Raw genomic sequence first — 20723 nt, 5'->3', positions numbered from 1 at the left:
TATATATTTAAGTTTTAGTATTTGTCTAAAATTTTAAAAAAAATTTAAGAAAGAAAAAAAAACACAGAACCAGGGATGGTTACCTGTGCTGTGCTACCAGGGATGTACTACCTGAAAATTATTACCTGGGTGACCTTGGGCAAGTCAATTAGCCTTCCACAGCCCTCAATTTCCTCATATTTAAAGGGGGGCGTAGATTATCACAGAATGAAAGAATCTGAGATTAGGAAGAGGTCTCCAAGTTCATCTAGTTCTACCCCCTATAGGAAAGGAATTCCCACCATGACACATCTGGTAAGTAGTCATCCGACTCTACCTGAAGACCTCCAGGGGCCTGGAATCCACCCCATCTGGAGGTAGCCCATGGTCCTTTAGGGCAGTCCTAATTTTGAGGAAGTTTGTCCTAGCATTAAGTTTCTCTGGGCATTCTCTCCAAACTGATCCTGGTTTGCCTGTGGAAGCCAAGCAGACTAGGGCTAATACTTCCTCCCAAATACAATGGAAGTATCAGCTCCCCAGTACTGTGCCTCCATTAGGGAAGCCTGAAATCATACTTGCTTTTCGATTGTCATACCACCATGAAGAGAGGCAGTACGGTGCAAGGCAGTGATTACTGTTGTTTAGTTGTTTCAGTCATGGCCAACTGTTCGTGACCCCATTTGGGGTTTTCATGACACGATCCTGAAGTCGTTGCCATTTCCTTCTCCAGCTCATTTTACAGATAAAGAAGCTGAGACCAACACAGTTAAGTGACTTGCCCAGGGTCACACAGCTCGAAAGTATCTGAGGCCAGATTTGAACTTAGGAAGGTGAGTCTTCCTGACTCCAGACCCAATACTCTATCTGCTGTACTGCATAGCTGCCCAAGGCAGTGGTGTCTAACCCAAGTAGAAATGAGGCCACTAAACCATACATAAGGCTCCCTGAAGGCCACACATTGGCTTAGAAAACCATATACTGATATTATTTATGTTCTATTTTATGGTTAATGTTGTTAAATATTTCCCAGCTACATTTTCACCTGGTTCACTGCACTTGTTTGATACCTCTGGCATAAGGGACATAGAGCCAGCTCCTGAAACAGAAAACCTGGCTTTGAGTCCTACCTCTGACACATTCTGGCCTGTGTGACCCTGGATAAATAACTCATCTTCTCAGTGCCCCCAGGAAACTCACTCAGACTATCAATTACACAACAGGTGATGATCTGCATTGGTAAAATGATTTTCCTCACCTGGGAGGTCCCTATGCAAATGAAATCACAAGTCTGATTAAAAACAAAACCTGTGTACCTAGGTGGCTGTGGAAAGAAGCCACTGATTACAATTGCTCAGGATATTGAGGAGCATTGGATAGAAGTAGTTTGCTGGCATCTCTGACAACAAATGAAGTTGGCCTGTGTGAGAGAGCATGGCGACAGGGACAGTGGATGCAGTAAACTCTTGGTTTAAGGTGTGACGGCACTGCATGAGTGGAGAGGCTGGAAAAATAGAGCATACCTCTGGTTTCTTTCCCCATATGGCCATCGTGGGGTGTGTTGGGAAGATGCACAAATACGCAATCAGGTTTTGTAACTTGGTTTCCCATCTCTACATCAGACATGAACAGCACCAGAGTGGGTAGAAAGATGCAGAAAAGGCATTGGTCGGCAGAATCACAGGGTTTCTACAAAGAAGGTTGGCAAATTTTCACGATCACAAGTCACTTGACAGTTTCTATTAGCAGCAAGACCTTTTCCCCCCATGTTGAAAAATACAAATAAGTACAAGATTTCCCTGGATAACTCCAGGAGTAATCGAAAAGTAAATTTAATTCTTAGTGTTTTGAGCTTTGCAAATCACTTGTCTCACAATCACCCAATAAGGTAAACAATATTAACAAGTATTATCCCCATTTTAAAGACAGAACAGTCAACGAACACTTACCAAATGCCTATGCTCCAAGCCCTAGATTAGATGCTGGGGAAACAATGAAAAAAGTGGGATAGTCTGGCCTCAAGGAGCTTACATTCCATGAAGATCTAGAAACTGAGAACTCTGGAGCTTGCCCATGGCCTAAGAGTCTGAGTCAGTCTTCTAAACTCTAAAACAACACTCTAACCATTATATCACACTGCCCTTCAGGAGGTAGTGAGCTCCCCATCATTGGAGATGTTGTAGAGTGACTTCTTATTCAGAAACGGATTGGCCTATAACTTGTCTGCAATGTCCCTTCTGGTTCTGAGACTCTGATCCCATGGGAGTCTGGCCCTGGTCCTGGACTTTGCCTGGAAAGTACGTTAACAGAAGATATATGTGCTAATACGTTGACACAAAAAGAATGAGACTTGGTAAATATTAATCAACCACACATGAATTCTGGAATGTATGGAAACGAATCTGCGCTTCATGGACAAAGGTATAAGGGTGAATGCCTTAGTTCCCAGCTACTTGGCACCCGAGGGCAGAGGGACTTTACCTAGGTCCTTGAGAGGCAGTGTGTCTAGGTGAATAGGGTTCTGACTCAGAGACAAGAAGATAATGGGCCCGACACTTCCTACGATGTGACTAGAGGCAGGTTTGATAAGTTCAAGGGAATTCTTTTCACAGACTAGATTGGTGATACCTCTGCACTTGTCCATTCTCCACCATGCTGCAGCGACTCTTCTCCAAAGGGGAGGTGTACACCAGCGCATCTGAGATAAAAAGACAGCTCACAGTTCAAGTGTACATGTCCTTGCAAAGCTTACTCAAGAATACACTATAGTCGGCCTGACCTCAGATGAACAATCGAGCTAAAGGCCGGCTTTAGCCAGAACGTCAAAAGTCCGCATGGCTTTCTTCCTGGGAGTGTCTAGGGAAAAGAACATGCCTTTCTCTGGGTCTGTAGATAAAGTCTCACACAGCCATCTGATCCAGGCAAAGATCAAGGTCCTCATCTTGGTGTGAGAAGCTCAGCAGCACACAATGGTTTTCCAGCTTTCCCTTTATATGCACACATATATGTACATACACACCCTCACACACACATATATACAAATACACAGATGCAGAGACAAGGAGTGGGGGGACAGAGACAGGAGAGAGACAGAGGAAAGACAGAGAGGAGAGAGACAAGAGAGAAAAGAGGAGAGAGAGAGAGGAAAGAGAAAGAAAGACAGAGGCAGAGACGGCGATCCGTGAAGCATGTTAGTGGTAACTCATCAGTTTCCCAACTTATTACTCTTACAATTTAATTTCTAGTATTTTAGCAAATTGTAGAATCGCCCCAATTCCCAGACATAATCTTTGGGATATTCAAGGCTAGATCCTACCCAACGCTTTTCCGTACCCCCCTCCCATTTGCTGGCTGGCTTCCTTGCCAAAGCCCCCCACCAAAAAGAAATGTACTTTGTGTATATATCACAGGTATACCTGTTGTTTCCTCCAATGGAGCATAAGCTCCCTGAAGTCAGAGATGGTTCCATTTCTGTTTTGATATCCACAGCACTGAACACAACAGAAGAAACTCTAATAGATGTGTTTTTAATTAAATGTAATTTCATCATCCCACACCCTATTGGCAACCAGTAAGTCAAACTGACCTAAAACAATTTGAGAGTCCATGTTCTAATCCCTTAACAAGATTCTGTCATTCTCATTCCACTTGTCCTCACTGATCTACTCAAACGGAATTTCTCACCCACATTTTCAAGTTGGTGGCACGGTGGATAGAGCATTGGACCTAAAGTCAGAATGATCTGCGTTCAAATCCAGCCTCAGTCACTTACTAGCTATATGACCCTGGGCAGGTCACGAAACTCTATCTGCCTCAACTTCCTCAACTGTAAAATGTGGATAATAAGAACATCTACCCCCCAGGTTTGTTGTGAGGATAAAACCAGCTAATACCTGCAAAGTACTCTGCAAACCTTAAAGTGCTATATTAATGCTAGCTAAATACCTATTGTGAAAATATTAGGCCAAGTCAATATAATGAAAAGCTTTTCCCTATCTCTTTCTTGAAACTCTTCTCAAGGATAACCCAATTTTCCGAGTCATTTAAAGGCCTTTAAACAAAATAAAATCCTAATGATGTCGCTGCCATGAATAATTAATTGTTCTTGAACACTCTCCCAAATAAAATCCATTTTCATTTGATTAGAGGTTTCCACAAGGCCCATGGGTTCATCGTGGGTATTTTTACATCATTCTTGCACCTCCTTTTCTTTGTCTTGTCAAATGCATTTAGGATTAAGGATTCCATTACAGAAACGCCCTTCCAAAGAGGGATAATAAAAATGATGATGGTGATGATGATAGTGGTAGCTGTGGTGATTATAGGATCGCAGACTAAGAGCTGGGCCTTAGAGTTAATCTTGTCCAGCCCCCTCATTTAACAAATGAGGAAACAGGTTCAGAGGAAGAAATGACTAGGCCAGGGTCATCAGTCAGAGACCCTTGAGAGTTAGTGACATATCTCCCCCTTCAAAAGTAATGTGAAGACTGAACTGGGGACAGAAAACCGGCAATGCTGAGAGCTAGACAGCCCCTAGGGAGGCAAGACGGTCTCGAGAAGTCTAGTTGAACGGGGAGAGAAGAGCTAGGCCTATGTCAGGGTGCATTAGCTTTCTTCATTTTGACCTTTTCATCTGGGATTTGCTCACAGTCACACCATTAGTAAACAGCAGAACTGGGGATTGAAGCCAGGTCCTTTGGATCCAAGCCCTTGCTCTTTCAATTGAATCACATGAGTGCAACCCTCAATTTTCAAATCTTGCCTAGAAAGTGGGGCTGCCTGCTCTGTGATTAACATCATCTTTGTACAGACTCTTTATGAGGAGGAATCATAGTTTAGAGCAAAGGTATCAAACACAACACTCCCCAGTGCAGCTAGAACTAGATTAAAATGTGACTGGGGATTATTTAACAAAATAAATAAAAATACAACATAAATAATGTTACTATGTGGCTTTCTAAGTCAATATGCGGTCTTACATGTGGTTTATTGATCCCCTTCTATTTCAGTATGACACCACTGGTTTAGACCTTAGTGATCGCCCAGTTCATCCCACTCATTTGACAGATTAGGAAACTGAGGCCCAAAGAAGTCATGTGGCTTGCCCCAAAGCATTCGAGTAGAAAGAAGCTGAGTCAGGATTCGAATCCAAGCCTTCTGACTCCAAATTTAGACCTCTTTCCACGCTGCTAAAGAGAGGAAACCTCAGATAATGAAATGTAACATCTGGATATTAAAACAAATGAAGGACATTGTTCTCTGCTTTGTGTATGGATTCAGGCTCTAAGGGGAATATTTTCTATATCCCACCCATATCACTCTAACCAGAAAGTTTTCTGGCCTTTGTGTCAGAAAAGCTGGGTGGTGGTGCACTGCCATCTGGTGGTCAAGACGTAAAAAGGCGCTGTCAGCCTACAGCCCTAAAGCAGCAGTTCTCAAAAGGGTGGTCTGTAGACCTCTCATAGTCTCTGAGACTATTTCAGGGGATCATCAACATCAAAACTATTTTCACAGTAATACTAAGATGTTATTTGCTATTAAAGTGTCCCCTCTGTTTTCCCTATGTATTTCTGTGAGGTCAGGTTTTTTTCATACACTCTAATCAAAGTCATTTATAGCAAAGATTGAATGCAGAAACAGATGCGAGAATCCAGCTGCCTTCTATAAAGCCAGTCATTAAGTAGATTTGCAAAAATATGCAAAACAACATCATGCTTCTCATTGATTCTTTTTTGTTTTGGAAAATATAGTTATTTTGTTGATAAATGTATTATCTATGTTGACACTATGCATTTGTTATTTTAATGAATTAATAAAATAAATAATAAAATTCATTAATTAAAATAAAATAAATTAATAAAATAAAAATACTTTAATTAAAAATATTCCAACATGGCAAATATTGAAAGACATATGCCATATAAACATGAAGTCTCTGGGGTTCTCAATAATTTTTAAGAGTGTAAAGGGACCCTGAGATCAAAAACTTGAGAGTCACAGGTCTAAAGGAAGGATTTTGAACCTGGAATAATTTATATGAGATGTTGGTGACATCTAAGAAGTAAAACACCAGAGGGGCAGCTAGGTGGTTCAGTGAATAGAGCACCGGCCCTGGAGTCGGGAGGACCTGAGTTCAAATCCAGACTCAGACACTTAACACAAAAACTAGCTGTGTGACCTTAGGCAAGTCACTTAACCCCAATTGTCCTCCAAAAAGAAGAAGTGAAACGCCAGGGCAGCCCTCATCACTGTGCTTCATTTAAGGTTTCAGAAGGGAGTAAGAGCCCCTCTCTGCTCTGGTCACTGGGAATTTGAACCTGTAGAACCCTATCAGGCTAGAATCTAGGGAGGAGTGCAAAGCTGATGGCACATACACTAATATTTGTCTAAGACAACCAGAAAGCATAAGGCCCTAGAAGTAGAGCTGGAAAAGACTTCAGGGCTGAGCTTGTCTCCCTCCTTCATTCTATGAGTGAGGAAACAGTCCCAGGATTGTTAGGTGAGAGTTTTTTATGTGCTGTCCATTGTTTCTATGGCCCAAATCCCCCACTCCCAAGCCCTGGGCTCACATGGACAAGTCCAATCGTGGGGAAACTCTTGAAATCTCTTTCTGTATCTCTCTATCTCTGTCTCTGTCTCTGCCTTTCTTTCCCTCTGTCTCTATGTCCATCTCTCTACCTCTGTGTGTGTGTGTCTCTCTCTCTGTCTCTCCCTCTCTCTCTCTGTCTGTGTGTGTGTCTCTGTCTCTGTGTGTGTCTCTGTCTCTCTCTCTGTCTCTGTGTGTCTCTGTCTCTGTCTCTCTGTCTCTCTCTCTGTGTCTCTGTGTGTGTCTCTGTCTCTCTCTCTGTCTCTGTGTGTGTCTCTTTCTCTGTATCTCTCTGTCTCTGTCTCTCTGTATCTCTGTCTCTCTCATTATTTTCCATTCTCACAGCAACCCTAGTTCAGGCCCTTGTTGTCTCTTACTTGAACCACTGTAACAGTCTCCTCATTCCTCCCTCAAGTCTCTCCCTCCTTCAGCACGTGCTTCACACAATGCCAAAGGGACTTTCCTAAAGCACAGGTGACCATGGCACCTCCCTACTCAATAACCTCCATGGCTACTTATCACCTCCAGGGTCAAACACAAAATCCTCTGCTTGGCGTCTAAGGCTCTTCACAATCCTGCCTGTCTTTCCAGAAATCTTAGTATTACTCCCCTCCATGAATTCTCTGGTCAATTCAATTCAATCCAAAAAAATCTATTAAGTGCCAACAATGTGCCAGGCACTGGGTTAATTACTGGGGGGGGGGGAAGGGGGAGGGCGCACACATAAGAAAAAGATAGTCCCTGCCTTCAAGGAACTTATGATCTACTGGGGAAAGACAATACCCAGAAGGAATCTTCCACTAGGCTCCATGTGTCTTATATGTAGCTATATATGTACGCACTATCACACCTACTCGATTGTAAGCTCCTTGAGGGCAGGGACTCTTCTTGCTTTTTCTTTGCACAATGCTAACCACATATTAAGTGCCTAATAAATGCCTGTTGAATCTTTTTATTATTTACATTGCTTACGGACTCCAGTGAAGCCTTTGTACCTTTCTGAATTTTTTGTGGGGTGAAGTAAAAGCTATTCTATACCCAATATACATGCATTTAATGCATTTATTAACTTGAATGCTTACACAGCAGCTGGGGACCCTTTTAACCACTTTGGGGGAGACCTAGACATAGAAGTAGTTAACAGAAACTCAAGGGTCAGATCTGAGAAATTAGAGCAGATATTAAGATTGCAGAGTAGTCTACAACTGATGACAAAAACAAAAGACACACACACGAACACGCGCACACACACACACACACACACACACACATTACTCTTCCAAAGCTTCTGCCAATACATTAATTCACCATGAAATGCATTCAGTTCACATCTGCTTGGTTAGTTATATAATGGTCATCATCCTCACATCACTTAGCTGCCCTTGTGACTACTGTTTGTCAGTCTAAGTGGTTCCTTTTTGATAATTCCCTGGCTCACTTCTCAGATTCTTTCGGGATTTTCATCACCCTGTGTTGAGGATGCCTTGACTTCTTTTGATAGCTTCCATCTCATTGGCATAGGTAAATCTGCCCTTTCACCTTCTTTCTTGACACTTTCTACATTCTTCCTTTTGCCAGAGAGGTAAAAGGAAGGAAGGAAGGAAGGAAGGAAGGAAGGAAGGAAGGAAGGAAGGAAGGAAGGAAGGAAGGAAGGAAGGAAGGAAGGAAGGAAGGAAGGAAGGAAGGAATACAGAAACAGACAGAGACATCTAGAAAGCATTTATTATTGAGCACTTGCTATGCGTTAGGCACTGTGCCAAATGCTGAGGATACAAATACAAGCAAGCAAGACAGGCCTGCCTTAAAGAAGCATGCATTCTAATAGGAGTAAAAAAAAACATATAAAGGAAAGCCAAAGAGGGGTAGGAAGGCATCCATACAGGAGCACAGCAAGGAGACTTTGGGACACTTCCTGGTGTCCTAGTCCCTGGTGAGATAAGGTCAACAAAACCTATCTCAGGCATGGAATCCAGGTTTCTAATGTGGAATAATAGCATTTGGGAAGGAAATAAGCATTTGTATGAACTTACTATGTACCAGGCACTATACTAAGCATGTGTATGTGAGAGAGAGAGAGAGATTTAAGATTCACAACAAGCCTGCAAGGCAGGTGCTTTAGCATCTCTATTTTATAGTTGAGGAAACTGAAGTTAAGAGTCTTGCTTAGGGTCACATACAGCTATGAAAGTGACTGTGGTCATATTTAAACTGAACACAGATCTTCCTGACTCCAGGCTCAGCATTTTATCCACTGTACCAATAGCTTCTTCTCTGGGGCAAAGATGGTTAGAGAGGAAGACCACGGCAAAGAGACATCCTTCTACCACATCAATAGTAATCCTAATTAACAAACCAAGATTCAAGACATGCAGATAAAGCACAGGTAGATCCGAGGGAACAGAGCCTTCCTCCCACAAGGCAGATTGTAATAGTCTTTAACAACTGATCAGCTCTAGGCAGTTGTCTGAGGCTCAGAGAAAGTTCAGCAACTTGGATCCCATGGCTTGTAAGGGTCAGAGTGGAAATTTGGACACAGGTCTTCCTCATACTAGCAGATCCTCCCTACAGCCTCTGGTCTGACAAATATTGCCACAACTGGGAAAGGAGAGTAACTGATAAATAAAGCAGGCAGGCAGCCAACAACTGCTGTCACTTGCCTGATGAGGTGTCAGCCTATGTCTGCTACAGGGTCACCTCCAAGCTAACCCAGGCTCCCAAGCTGATGATTCCTAAGCTGCATCTCAGACAGCAGGAGTGACTGACTGTGCATCACTTAGAGAGTAAAAGAACCCAGTGAGCCATCTTGTGGTAGAGCAGAGCAGTTCTGGGGAGCCCTGAGACCATCTGTGCTCACCTAGTCTCTGTACATGTTGTCCCTCCTCCAAACTTCTATACTGCTACCAAGGACAGCGCCATCCTATCAGTCCAGGCCAGTGCAACAGCTGCATTCTAGATACCTTCCATGCCTAGGCTAGAGATCACAGCACCCTCAAGGCAAAGGACAGCACTTGTGCAAAGCCTCATCAAAAATATACTTCCTGGGGCGGCCAGGTAGCACATTGAGTAAGAGCACCGGCCCCAGTGTCCGGATGACCTGGGGGATCAAATCCGGGCTCAGATACTTAGCATCACACCCAGAAATAACTGGCCATGTAACCTTGAGCAAGTTACTTAACCCCTGCTTAAATATACATATATACATATATATGTATGCATATATATATATATATATATATATATACTTACTTCTGCTGCAATTGGGAAGGTCCAGTCACCCCAGGTATGTGGTCACTACAGCCATTGGATCTCCTGCTTTCCTACCTTCTTGTGGCACTATGTTTCTCACTTCCCATCATGGGATCACAGAGTGGAACCTCAAAGTCCATCTGGTGCCGCTCCCTCACTTGACAGATGAGAAAACTGAGGCCCTGGAGGTTAGGTTACTTACCCAGGGTCACACAAGTAGTATCTGACCTGGGACTTGGTTCAAGGTCCCATGCCCCTTTCCACTAGAACACAACTGACTTCTCCAATATTCTTTAAGCTTTTAGGCTTTAGGACCTCTTTCATCTTCCTTCAATTCCCCTTCCTTTTTTCATGCATCTAATAATTACGTTTTTTTTTAATGTTCCCAGACCCCAAAAGAAAAACAAAATGGTAATTATGATTACAACATACATATAAAACCTCATTTAGCTAACATCACTGGGGAATGAGATGTAACACAAATTAATTTTTCAAAGTAACTAAATTTCATTCCTTCCAACAGCATCTTTTAAATTTTATCTTAACTACTTTGGTGAAAATCTTTTAGAATTGTAGATATGAATAGAAGACACAGAATGTGATTTAATAGGATATAGTCTGTGTTCACTACAAACGCTGATAACAATATTGCAGCATTCTGTGTGTGCTTTAAAAACATCCTCAACATCAACATCAGTCCTCTTGCTTATTTGTACCTACCATTATTGGGCCCATCACCCACCTTTAGTAGGTTCCTTCTAAATCAATATCATTGGAAACCAGAAAAAAAAAAAAACCTTACTAAGAACCGACTATCTAATAAAAGTCAATAAGGCGCTAAGTGAGGGCAGCAGGAGCAAACCCCATGACTTTGTAACAACTACATGCATTGCTTAATGACTCTTCATATTTCTAACCAATCTGGATTTAGTGAAACGGAACCTGCAGGTGTTACCTGGCTGATGCTCTCCAGGGAGCCTCCATTACAGATTACAATCCTCTCGAGCCACACCTGTCTCTTCCCATTTAGGCTGGCTGGAGGCTGGACTTTCTCTTGCTTTCTCCTCAGGGTTGGGGACTAGGCCAATCCATAATACAACAATAGGTTCGATTGATAGAGATTAAAAGAAACATTGGGGACAGTTTAAATTCAGTCTATAGAAGTTTACAGGATTATTAACCAAATAGAATAACAGTTCATCATGCCCCCAGGCATATCTAGCCACCAAGCTGCAAAGGAGACTTTCCACTCAATTAAATTCTGTGTAGCCAAATAGCCAAAGGCTATTTGTACTCCTTGTACTATTTGTACACTCTTTTGTGCTCTCAGAATACAATTAAAGACACAGAAGAATTAATGTGATAGTTATATCTAACCTAGACCTAGGCAGCTTTAAAGTATCACTGAAACCCTAAGGGAACCGTTTAAAAGGAAACGGAAGAGAGTTTTCATTTAAACATCCTTTCAGAAGGAAAAAGAAAGTAAAAGAGAGCATTCCACCAGTTCCCTGGATTCATGGCCAGAGAAAATCCATTAACCATCAGGCCACTCTCCCACTCTGGCCAGCACTGTCCTCTGGGCCACCCTGACAGGAGCCGGGCAGACAACACTGTCCTTTCTGCCTTTGCAGCCCATGTCCCCATGTGTCATCCCTACCTTCTCACTGGAGGGTCTCTCCACACTTCCTAGGTTGATACAGAGCCCACCCACTCTACTGTCCCAGTCCTGCTATAGCTCTGGTTCGGGGTTTTTTTTTTTTGGGGGGGGGGAGGTTGTTGGTTGGGGGCGAGGGGGGTGGGGGGTTGATCTAAGAAAAGGCTGCTCCTTAAGAAACTGGACCACAAATCCCAGGAGTTCACGTGGCAATCCTTGTAGACTTTCCCTTTATACAGATATGTCTCCAAGAGGGCTAGAGGAACACAGTAGATTTCATTTGGTATCTCATGAGAAAAGAAATTTACCCATACCAGAGTTGGGCTCTGACTGATGAGATCCATTGAAACTTATCATGGAAGGAACCTGGACTGCCCACTTTTTTTAGTTTCCCTGGATGTGTTGACTTTCCCCCATTAGAATGTAAGCTCCTTGAGGGGAGGGCCTGCCTGGCTAATTTGTATTTTTGTATCCCTGGAGGGAAGCAGCAAACACTTAACAGAATGCTCTGTGGTCCATTAACAGATAGACTAGAAGACGGGAGGAGTTTTCCTACTAGCTAGAGGCTGCAAGCCATGATCATTTTGGGTAATTCCCAAGTAACCAGACTCTGAGCTACCACAAGGGAGAGTAGTTCTCAGAAAGCCAGGCTGGGCAGGGCAGGGGAAGGGCAAGGGAGGAAACATAAGTGCCTCAGCCCCAGTGCTGAGCCCAGACAGGTGGGATCAGCCCTTGATTGACAGCCCATAGCCTGGGGTCTATTATTGACTAGGCTAGGGCTAGAAGCACAGGGCCATACCCCACCCCATGTCACAAATACATTGCTCTTTCTAACATATCATTTGGTATTTGCAGCTTAACTCAATATCAGAAGCAAAAGTCTATGTCATAAGCAGTTTTCTGGTAAGAAATTTTATGTGCAGTGCTCATCCCAGATTACACAAGCCGACAGCTGTTCCAGTCATTTTTAGGACCTATGAACTCCACAAAACTGCTATAACACATTTTATCTCAGTAATCATGGACTTAATGAGTTGAAAGGGGCCTTAAACATCCTCTAACCCAACCCTTTCATTTTATAGATGGGAACATCGACCCAAAAGGCAGAGTCTGGGTCTGACCCTGGATTTTCAGACTCCAGTTCTAATATTCTTTCTACTATGTAATTATTTTGTGTTTGTTTAAAGTGAATGGACAGTCTGAACCCTTATTCCCCCTGGACGTGTAAGCTTGAGAAATAAGAGGGGACAGATTTTTCCCAATTAAGGTGGGAGCTGCTGGCAAAGTGAAAGTGGTAGATTTGGATGCTCCTGCTACATAAAAGTTTAAGGCTGGGAAAGGGACCGACCTTGTTTATAAAAGGTGGGGCTTGCCAGGCTCATGGTTTTTTATAGACCATGCCTTAAACCCAAATCCCTCTGGCATTTATTAACTGGCCAACAATGGGTCCCAGCCCAAGCCTACTTGGTCATCATTTGGATTCTGATGGTTCAGAGTGAGTATAAATAGTAATTGTTTCTGTTTCGGCCAGAAATCCTGAGAATCTTCTCCCAGATTGATTTTTTTTTTTTTTGACTAGGTTAAAAAGGCCATTCTCTGCCTCATTTCTTACCTAGTCATCGAATAGGTACTGCCTTAAACAAACTGAGACCTGTTAAAGACCTAGTTTAAAAAGGCCAAGGCCTCCCACTGCAGCCAGGGCCATCTCCAGCTGTCCTGGTCTGTATCTTGCCACTGGATCCAGATGGCTCCAGAGGAAAGAGCCAGGCTTGTGACTTTGTATAGCCCTACCTCACTTAAATCCAATTCACTTTCAAGTCATGACGTTTCCTTCCTGATGTCATGGTCCTCTTCAAGAACCAAGAACAAACAGCTAGATCAAACTCCTAATTTAAGTCCCATGATCTTTTACTCAGGCTGCTGTTAACTTAGAAGGAAATAACATAATCCAAGTTCATCACAATAGGCCTAGCCCCTCATTGTAATAGTCATTCTCTCATTACTCGTAACCAATCAGAGCTGATTGCCACTCTTTGGAACACCCACTTTTCCAAGGCCACATAAGCCTTGAGCCCACAGCCAGGAGGGTCTTGGGCATTCAAGAGTGCCACTGACCTCTTTTATTAAAATGCTAGTATTATTGATAAAATAACTAATTACCCAGAAATGATGTCTCTTGAACTTTTTTAACATTACAGTGCTTTGTTCCAGGGCCCATGTCGTAGTGGGCTGGGCGCTGGACACTGGACCAAGAAGACCCAGATTCAAATCCTGCCTCTGACACTTAAAGCTATGCATCCATGGGCTAGTGCTGAATCTTGTCTGTAAAATGGGGGTGAGCATACCTGCATTGACAACCTCAGAAGGCGGGTGTAATTCTCAAATGAGATAACAAATGTAAAGACGATGGGCGAGCCACAGAAATGTCAGTTATTATTGGAATGCAGCGACATTCACCACGCACTGGCCCGACCGCTCTCTTTCAGGACCTTCTCTTATCTGTTCGGGATTTTGCAGACCCTTTTCTTCTCCTCCATGTACTCTCTGCCCAGAATTGAGACAAGCCCATCTAGGGAGAGAAGAAACTCGTCAAGCCACCCCAGCCACTTTGGGAGGCTAGACTTCCTGAGAAGGCAGTCCAATGCATTCCCAGCCCTGCTCCCCTGAACCCCCAGACTCCCACCAGACTTCTTGCTTCCTTTCTATCCAGACTTCTCATTTTCAGTCAGGCTGCTTTCAGAGAGCTTGGGGCCGTTTATTTTCTTTCTCCAGTGATGACTCAGGAATCTTTCTCAGCCTTTGAAATGATGGAGCTATTATTAAAAAAAAAAGTACATTAAAATTAAAATTACAATTTGAAAACCTGAGTTTGGCCTTAAATAGAACTTGAGACAAGGGGGACCAAGATTCTATCTACCATGTTAGAGACTAATTCAGGTCACTGTCCAACGGCCTGCTAATTTAATTGGCTGCTTTAATTTGGGATGAGAGGAAGCCTGATGAAAGGGTAAGTTGGCTTCAGAGCCAGGAAGACATATTTGGCCGTGGGGCCCTGGGCAGTCACTGAACCTCTCAGTAACCCCCAAGCAACTCTCCAAGTTGCTAAACTAATAAGAACAGTTAGTATTTATATAGAGCTTTCTATGTGCAAGGCACTGGCCTAAGTACTTTACAAGTATTGCTATGATCATCCCCATTTTATAGACAAGAAACCTGAGGCAAACAGAGGTTAAGTGACTTGTCCAAGACCAATTACTTGTAAGTATCTGAGGCTGAATCTGAGTTCAGGTCTTCTTCACTCCAAGCCCAGCGCTCTATCCATTGGATCACCTGTATCTCTCCTGGTTCCCCACTGAAGATTTATCCTCCCTGCCACCTTTGCTAGAGGGAGCCCTCGGTGCCCTCTCTCACTGTGTATCCTGGTGGAGGGCCAGCTGGGGTATAAGAGATCTGGTTTGCAGACCATTACCTAAAGGAAGATTCAAACTTTAAAATTCTGTCTATTGCTTCTCTTCACTTTTTTTCTTCCTTCCTTCCTTTTTTTTCCTTCCTTTCTTTCCATTGGGTAGGGAGAGATGTTGATTTGCTGTTATTTAGTCATGTCCTACTTTTCATCACCCCATGGACCATAGCACACCACTACTGTCCATGGGGTTTCCTTAGCAAAGATAGAGGAGTGGTTTACCTTTTCCTTCTCCAGCATATTAAGGCAAACAGAGTTAAGTAACTTGCCCATGGTCACACAGGCTGAGGCCAGATTTGAACTCGGATGGAATGGGCACAGAACAATTTATTCCAAGGGTAATGAAGGGGGTTAAAGCAGGTGCTGTGGAATGGTTAGAGCTTGGTCAGACATCAAAGACGCCAAGGTCATCCCCTGCATCCCTAGTGGTCTTAACTTTGTCATTGATAAGTCAGGAAGAAAGAGTGAGGCTGATGCCTTTTTGCCTCACTTAAATCCAATCCACTCCATGATGCCATTGACTTCTTTGAAAAAGAAGAAACAGGGGCAGCTAGGTGGTGCAGTGAATAGAGCACCGGCCCTGGAGTCAGGAGGACCTGAGTTCAAATGGGGACTCAGACACTTAACACTTACTAGCCATGTGACCTTGGGCAAGTCACTTAACCCCAATTGCCCTGCCTTCCCCCCTCCAAAAAGCAAAAAGAGGAGAAAGAAGAAACTCTATATAAATATTAATTATTCCAGGGGTTCCTCGAGCCCTCGGTCATCTCTCTAACCCAGGATGATCCCAGATAACAGTTATAGGGATTTTGGACAAAAAAGAGATCTTACTATGATGAAAATAGTTTGGGGTTAACATACTGTATTAATATAGTCATTATTCATGACTTCTTTAACCACTCCCTGAAGAACTGGAAGGGTTTCCTTCAGGCTATCAACATCTTAAATTTGAATGCAGAATTGGACCAGGCCAGTCTTTAGATGGGTCATTAGGTGGGTCATGGCCTTAATGCCATCACCTCTAGGGGCATAAGGAGGCAGTTAGTTTACCTAGACCAAACTTAAGTTTGGTTATTATCCTTAATCTAATTCCCTAAGAAAGGATTTAGCTTTTCTTCCCTACCTGCCCTCCAAAAGGGTCTGGAAAGTGTTTAAGCTGTAGTAAATAACTATTTCTTAATACTTTTGGTTGAACCAGAAAGTTTTTAACCTGTTTCTATAAGTCCCTTCAAATTCTCACTTAAACCTTTTGAAATATTTACATCACCACTGGCAGCCTGAAATGTCCCTCCGTTTAATTAATTTATTTGAACTATAAAAATCCATCCTCCCTGCAACAGCCTCCCTTAGAATGGAGATCTGCCTTCCCCACCAAAAAGCCAGAACCCTGCAAGTGGCTGCCCAGAAGGGGGCTGCCTCCCTTCATCAAAGAAACTCTCCTTTCCAGATCACCACTCCCCTTCCACCTAACTTTGCCCATAAAAAAGGTGACTCTTGCCAGCATACTGAAAAAGTCCACAGCTGTGGCTTAAAGACATAGGTTAACAATGACTGAATCTCATATCTGGAAGGAACCTTAGCAGTCAATTAATCCCACTTATTCCTGACCTGTAATTCCCTTGACAGCACCCCACCCCCAAAGTGGTCTTCTTGCTGGAAGCCCTGGACAATGAAGGCGACCCACCACTTGCAGAGGCAATGTTCCATTTCTAGACAGCTCTGCCTGAATTGACTGACCTCAAGGTTCTCTCTTCTAGGTCTAAACAGAGCAAACCTAATCCTCCTTCCAAGAGAAACCTTGAATTACTTGAAGACAGCTACCAATCAATAACCAATATTTATTAAGCACCTTCTATGTGCCAAGCACTGTGACAAGCGCTGGGGACACAGCTATAGGCAAAAGATAGTCCTTGGCCTCAATGAGCTTCCAATCTAATGCGGGAAACAGTATGTAAACAATTATACACAAAGCAAGCTATACCCAGGATAAATAGGAAATAATTAGCAGGGAAAGCCCTGGGATTAACAGGGTTTGGGGAAGGCTTCCTTTTCATGGGGACAGAAAGGAAGCTGGGGAGATCAGTTAAGTCAAGCCAAGGGGGGAGAATGTTTCAGGTCTGGGGCTCATATAGAAAATGCCTGGAGTGTCCCCATCCTCCCATCACGTCCCAGCCCCAAGTCTTCTCTGCTCCAGGCCAAGCATCCCCGGTGCCTTCTCAGATCCCCATATGGCCCTCCTTGAGACCCTTCATCACCAGCTTGCGCAGTTGTCCCAATCACCTGTAGGGGGCACTCCTGCTACACAAGCCCTTCAAACACTTGCCATATTTCCTTTGGTTTTTCCATTAGATTGTAAACTCCTTGAGAGCAGGGACTGCCTTTTGCCTATTTTTGTATTCCCTGGGCATTCATAGTGCCTGGCACATAATAAATGTTGACTGATTGATTCTCCCAGCACATCAGACCTAGAGGTATAGGGGTGCAGAAGGGCCACAGGAGAGGAGAGTCCGCATTGCCAACGCTCCTGCCAGAGTTTTCTATTGACCTCTAGGGTCTGTGGCCTTTGCCTCAGGCACACCCAAGGGAACCGGTCAGAAGGTGTCATTAAGTTCGATGCATGCTGGGCCTAAGTTAGTCCTCAGGCAGTGTGCGGCAGAGGCCGGTGCAAGCACGAGGTGTTTCCAAGGGACATGTACATAAACAGGTATGCAGGAAAAGTCGCCTAGGTAACCAGATTCCCCAGGGTTGCACAGAGCCATCTCCCTGGGCGTTCTTTCATTTCCCTCATTCCAAAACAGACAGGTCTAGCAGGATGGCTTGGCTCAGGCTAACGCCAGCCCAGAGGTCCCAAAGCTCCCTGCTTTTATCCAGCGCTTAATCCAGCCTTGGACTCAGTCAAAGCAAGTCAACAAACATCTATTAAGCACCTACTGTGTGCCAGGCACCGAGCCAATGATGAGAGGTAATAGGAAAGGCAAAGGACAGGCCCTGATTTCAAGTAGCTTATGAACTCAGGCGTGGAGATAGCATGTAAAAAACTCTACTGCAGACAGGACGTAAGCAGGATAAATTGGGTGATCTTAGGGCCGCAGCACTAGCTAAGGAGGCCTGCTTCTTGCGGAAGGTGGCCAGGAAAGCGGGAGGAGGCCGAGATGGAGAGGGAGAGCATTCCAGTCAGAGAAGGGGGCTGCCCTGGGTTTGAGTGGAAAGGAAAGCAAAGGAAGAGAAGCAATTCTGAGGACTGGAGCTGGAGCCCGGAGCCAGGCACGACACCTTGGCCAAGTCACTTGACAGCCCGTGTTGTCTCAGCTTCCTCCTCTGTAAAACAGCGCCTCCTTCTCAGGACCGCTGTGAAGGTAAAATAAAAGCCATTACCGTCATCGGTAAGCACGCCAAGAGGAGGCCGCCGCCTCTTTTCTCGCCTTCCTCACTTGGGTTTGCGCCCCGGGCGCTGGGCGCAGAGCCTGGCACATCGGGAGACTCAGTGCCTGGGAATGGGGCTGTGCCCACCCGAGGGTCGCTTGGCTCTCCTGGGACAGTGTCCGTCACCAGCGGCCACAAGCGTTCCCGGTTTGGTCGGATCTGCCCTGGCCCCACCCCGAGAACCCTGCTGGAGGGTCCTGGCCTCCTGACAGAGGGAAGAAGTGGGGGCCCTCGTCCTGATCAGCGCCGGCCCTCCATCCGCGAGTGCGCCGCGCTCACTGGCTGGCTGGCTGGCTGGCTGGTTGACAGCTCTCAAATCCGGCGGCCCCAAGCGCTCAGGGACGGGTTTCGGCTCCTGCCTCTCTGGACATGCCCCCGGAGGCGCTGAGGCTGACCAGCCCGGGATGACAGGAGGTCTGGGAGGGACGCCCACCGCCCAAGACCCCTGCCCCGCGTCTTTACGCCTGGGGACCAAAGTGCTTGCACTGACCGACCGCCCCCCTCCCCAGCCTAGGGCAGGGGCCAGCAGGGGGCATGGCGTGGACAGAGGCACGGACCCCGCACTCCACGGCCCGCGCGTGGGAAGCCCACCAGGGGCGGGCAGAGGAGGGTGCTGAATGAATGCCTCCGACCCAGAGAGCCCCGGTCACGTCTGGGAGTGAGACTGGAGCCGCACCCCCATTCAACAGAGACTAACCTCCCAGAGCATCCCCGCGCCTCTGACGCCGCCTGCGTTCCCCCTCCCGGAGGGGCGGGGCGCCGAGGGTCTGCGCGCGCAGGGAGGTCCTCCGGGGCTCGGATGGGGGGGAGGGGGAGGCGGGCGGCTCGTGCCCGCGCCGCGGAAGCGCGGAGGCGCTGCCCTGCCCCCCCGCCCGCGCCCCCGCCCCCGGCCGCCTCTCCTCCGCCAGGCCCTACGTCTCGAGACAGCCAGTCACCCCCGCCCTTTTTGCTCGAGCAGACTGGCGTGGCCGCCAGCCAATGGACGGCGCCTCTGGCCGGGCTGACCAATAAGGGGGAGCGGGGCGGGATTTCCCTCTGCGGCCGTTCCCCGGGATCTTAGGCGGCGGTGGCGTCCGCGGCTGAGGAGGCGGAGGCGGCGGCGGCAGCGGACGGGCGGACGGACGGGAGGGCGGGGCCGGATCCGGTTCGGTCGGTGGCGCTCCTGCGAGGGCGGCGGGCGCTAGGGCAGCAGCTGTCGCCGCCGCCTTCTCCTCTGCTCCGTCCAGACCCGACCCGGGGCCGAGCCGCCCGCCAGTCACCATGCCGGGCATCGACAAGCTGCCCATCGAGGAGACGCTGGAGGACAGCCCGCAGGTGAGGCGGCCCGCGAGGCCTGAGGAGGCCCCGGGCGCGGCGGCGGCGCGGCCCCTTCCTCCCGCCCCCCCCTCCGCCGCGATGCCCCGGGAGGAGAATGGGGGAGGGGCGCCGGTGGGGGCGGACCTGCCCCGGTCCCGCTCTCTGCCTCTCTCGCCGCCGTAGCCTCAGGGAAGGCCACCCGCCCCCATCTCCCTAGGAGTTCTGCATCCCGCCCGGGAGCTGCTGGTCGCGCCGCGCATGCCGCCGAAGGGCCCCGTGGTGTGGTCCTGCCCTGGGGAAGGGAGCGGCACGCATTAGGCCCCTACTGTATGCCCCGTGGACCGGTGGGGAAACTGGAGGCCGCGTCTGCGGGTGACAGCCGGGCGCAGCGCGCCGTGACGCCCCGGGCTGGGGGGGCCTCCGGGCGGCCCCGAGCCTTTGCAGATCACCTGTTAGAACAGCCTGGCTCCCGGAGGACGGAGCGCCGAGCCCTCCCTCCCGCTCCCCCCGCCTCGGTGCTGGGGCCCGGGGCAGGTGCCAGGAAAAGGGCTGGTTCCGCTCGGGTTCCGGAGGTGGTTTGTGCAGCCCCGCTGCCGGGGCGGTCACGTGCCCCTGGTCCGGTCCGCTCGTCCCGCGAGGGAAGCAACTGTGGAGTCCGCCGGTGGCGCCCGTCCCGCGCCCGTCCGTTCTGGCCGCCCGGGGCCAGTGCCCGGCGCTGTGTGACTGGTGACGGAGCCGATCCCCGGGGCGCCGCGCCGTGGGGGGCCGTGGGCCGGCTCCCTGAGGCCCCACGCGGCGGAGGGAGGGCTTCACCTGGGGCGCCTGCCACCGAAAAGAGCGCGGGCCTCTGTCCCTACTGACACGGAAGAAATACGGAGTCGTTGGATAGAGGGTTGTTGGGGAGGAAACGTTAACAGCTGGGGGGAGGTTTGGGAAAGTTTCCCATAGAAAGTGATGCCTGGGGGCGGCCAGGTAGCACAGCGAGTAAGAGCACCGGCCCCAGTGTTGAGAAGACCTGGAGATCGAATCCGGGCTCAGACACTAAGCACCCACCCAGAAACACCTGGCCGTGTCACCTT

At 47.1% G+C, this 20723-nt stretch overlaps 1 protein-coding gene and 1 long non-coding RNA gene across 9 annotated transcripts in view; one reads left to right on the top strand and one right to left on the bottom strand.

The window, feature by feature from the left end:
* LOC138158190 (uncharacterized) overlaps positions 1–19164 on the bottom strand; it is a 74771-nt gene extending 55607 nt beyond the window's left edge. The window contains exons 1-7 of one of the 8 annotated variants that reach the window (XR_011167582.1): positions 19046–19164; positions 18199–18273; positions 14146–14275; positions 13808–14031; positions 10764–10886; positions 2605–2674; positions 1500–1665 (exon numbers count right to left, since the gene is read on the bottom strand). This is a non-coding gene — a long non-coding RNA (uncharacterized lncRNA). The other 7 variants (XR_011167584.1, XR_011167581.1, XR_011167583.1 and 4 more) reach the window with 7 other exon arrangements.
* Positions 19165–19441: 277 nt separating this feature from the next.
* The window catches only part of APPL1 (adaptor protein, phosphotyrosine interacting with PH domain and leucine zipper 1), a 45574-nt gene continuing 44292 nt past the window's right edge, over positions 19442–20723 (top strand). Inside the window, exon 1 of the mRNA XM_069084277.1 lies at positions 19442–19662. Coding sequence (XP_068940378.1) covers positions 19609–19662 — 54 coding nt within the window. The 5' untranslated portion in view covers positions 19442–19608. The remainder of the gene's footprint in view (positions 19663–20723) is intronic.

Source organism: Petaurus breviceps, unplaced genomic scaffold, assembly GCF_028583685.1.
Source record: "Petaurus breviceps papuanus isolate PSGF00001 unplaced genomic scaffold, PetGlider_PUasm1.0 174, whole genome shotgun sequence".
Lineage (NCBI taxonomy): Eukaryota > Metazoa > Chordata > Mammalia > Diprotodontia > Petauridae > Petaurus > Petaurus breviceps.
Note: the sequence above shows the minus strand (reverse complement) of the source record. Positions and strands in the feature narration are given on the sequence as shown.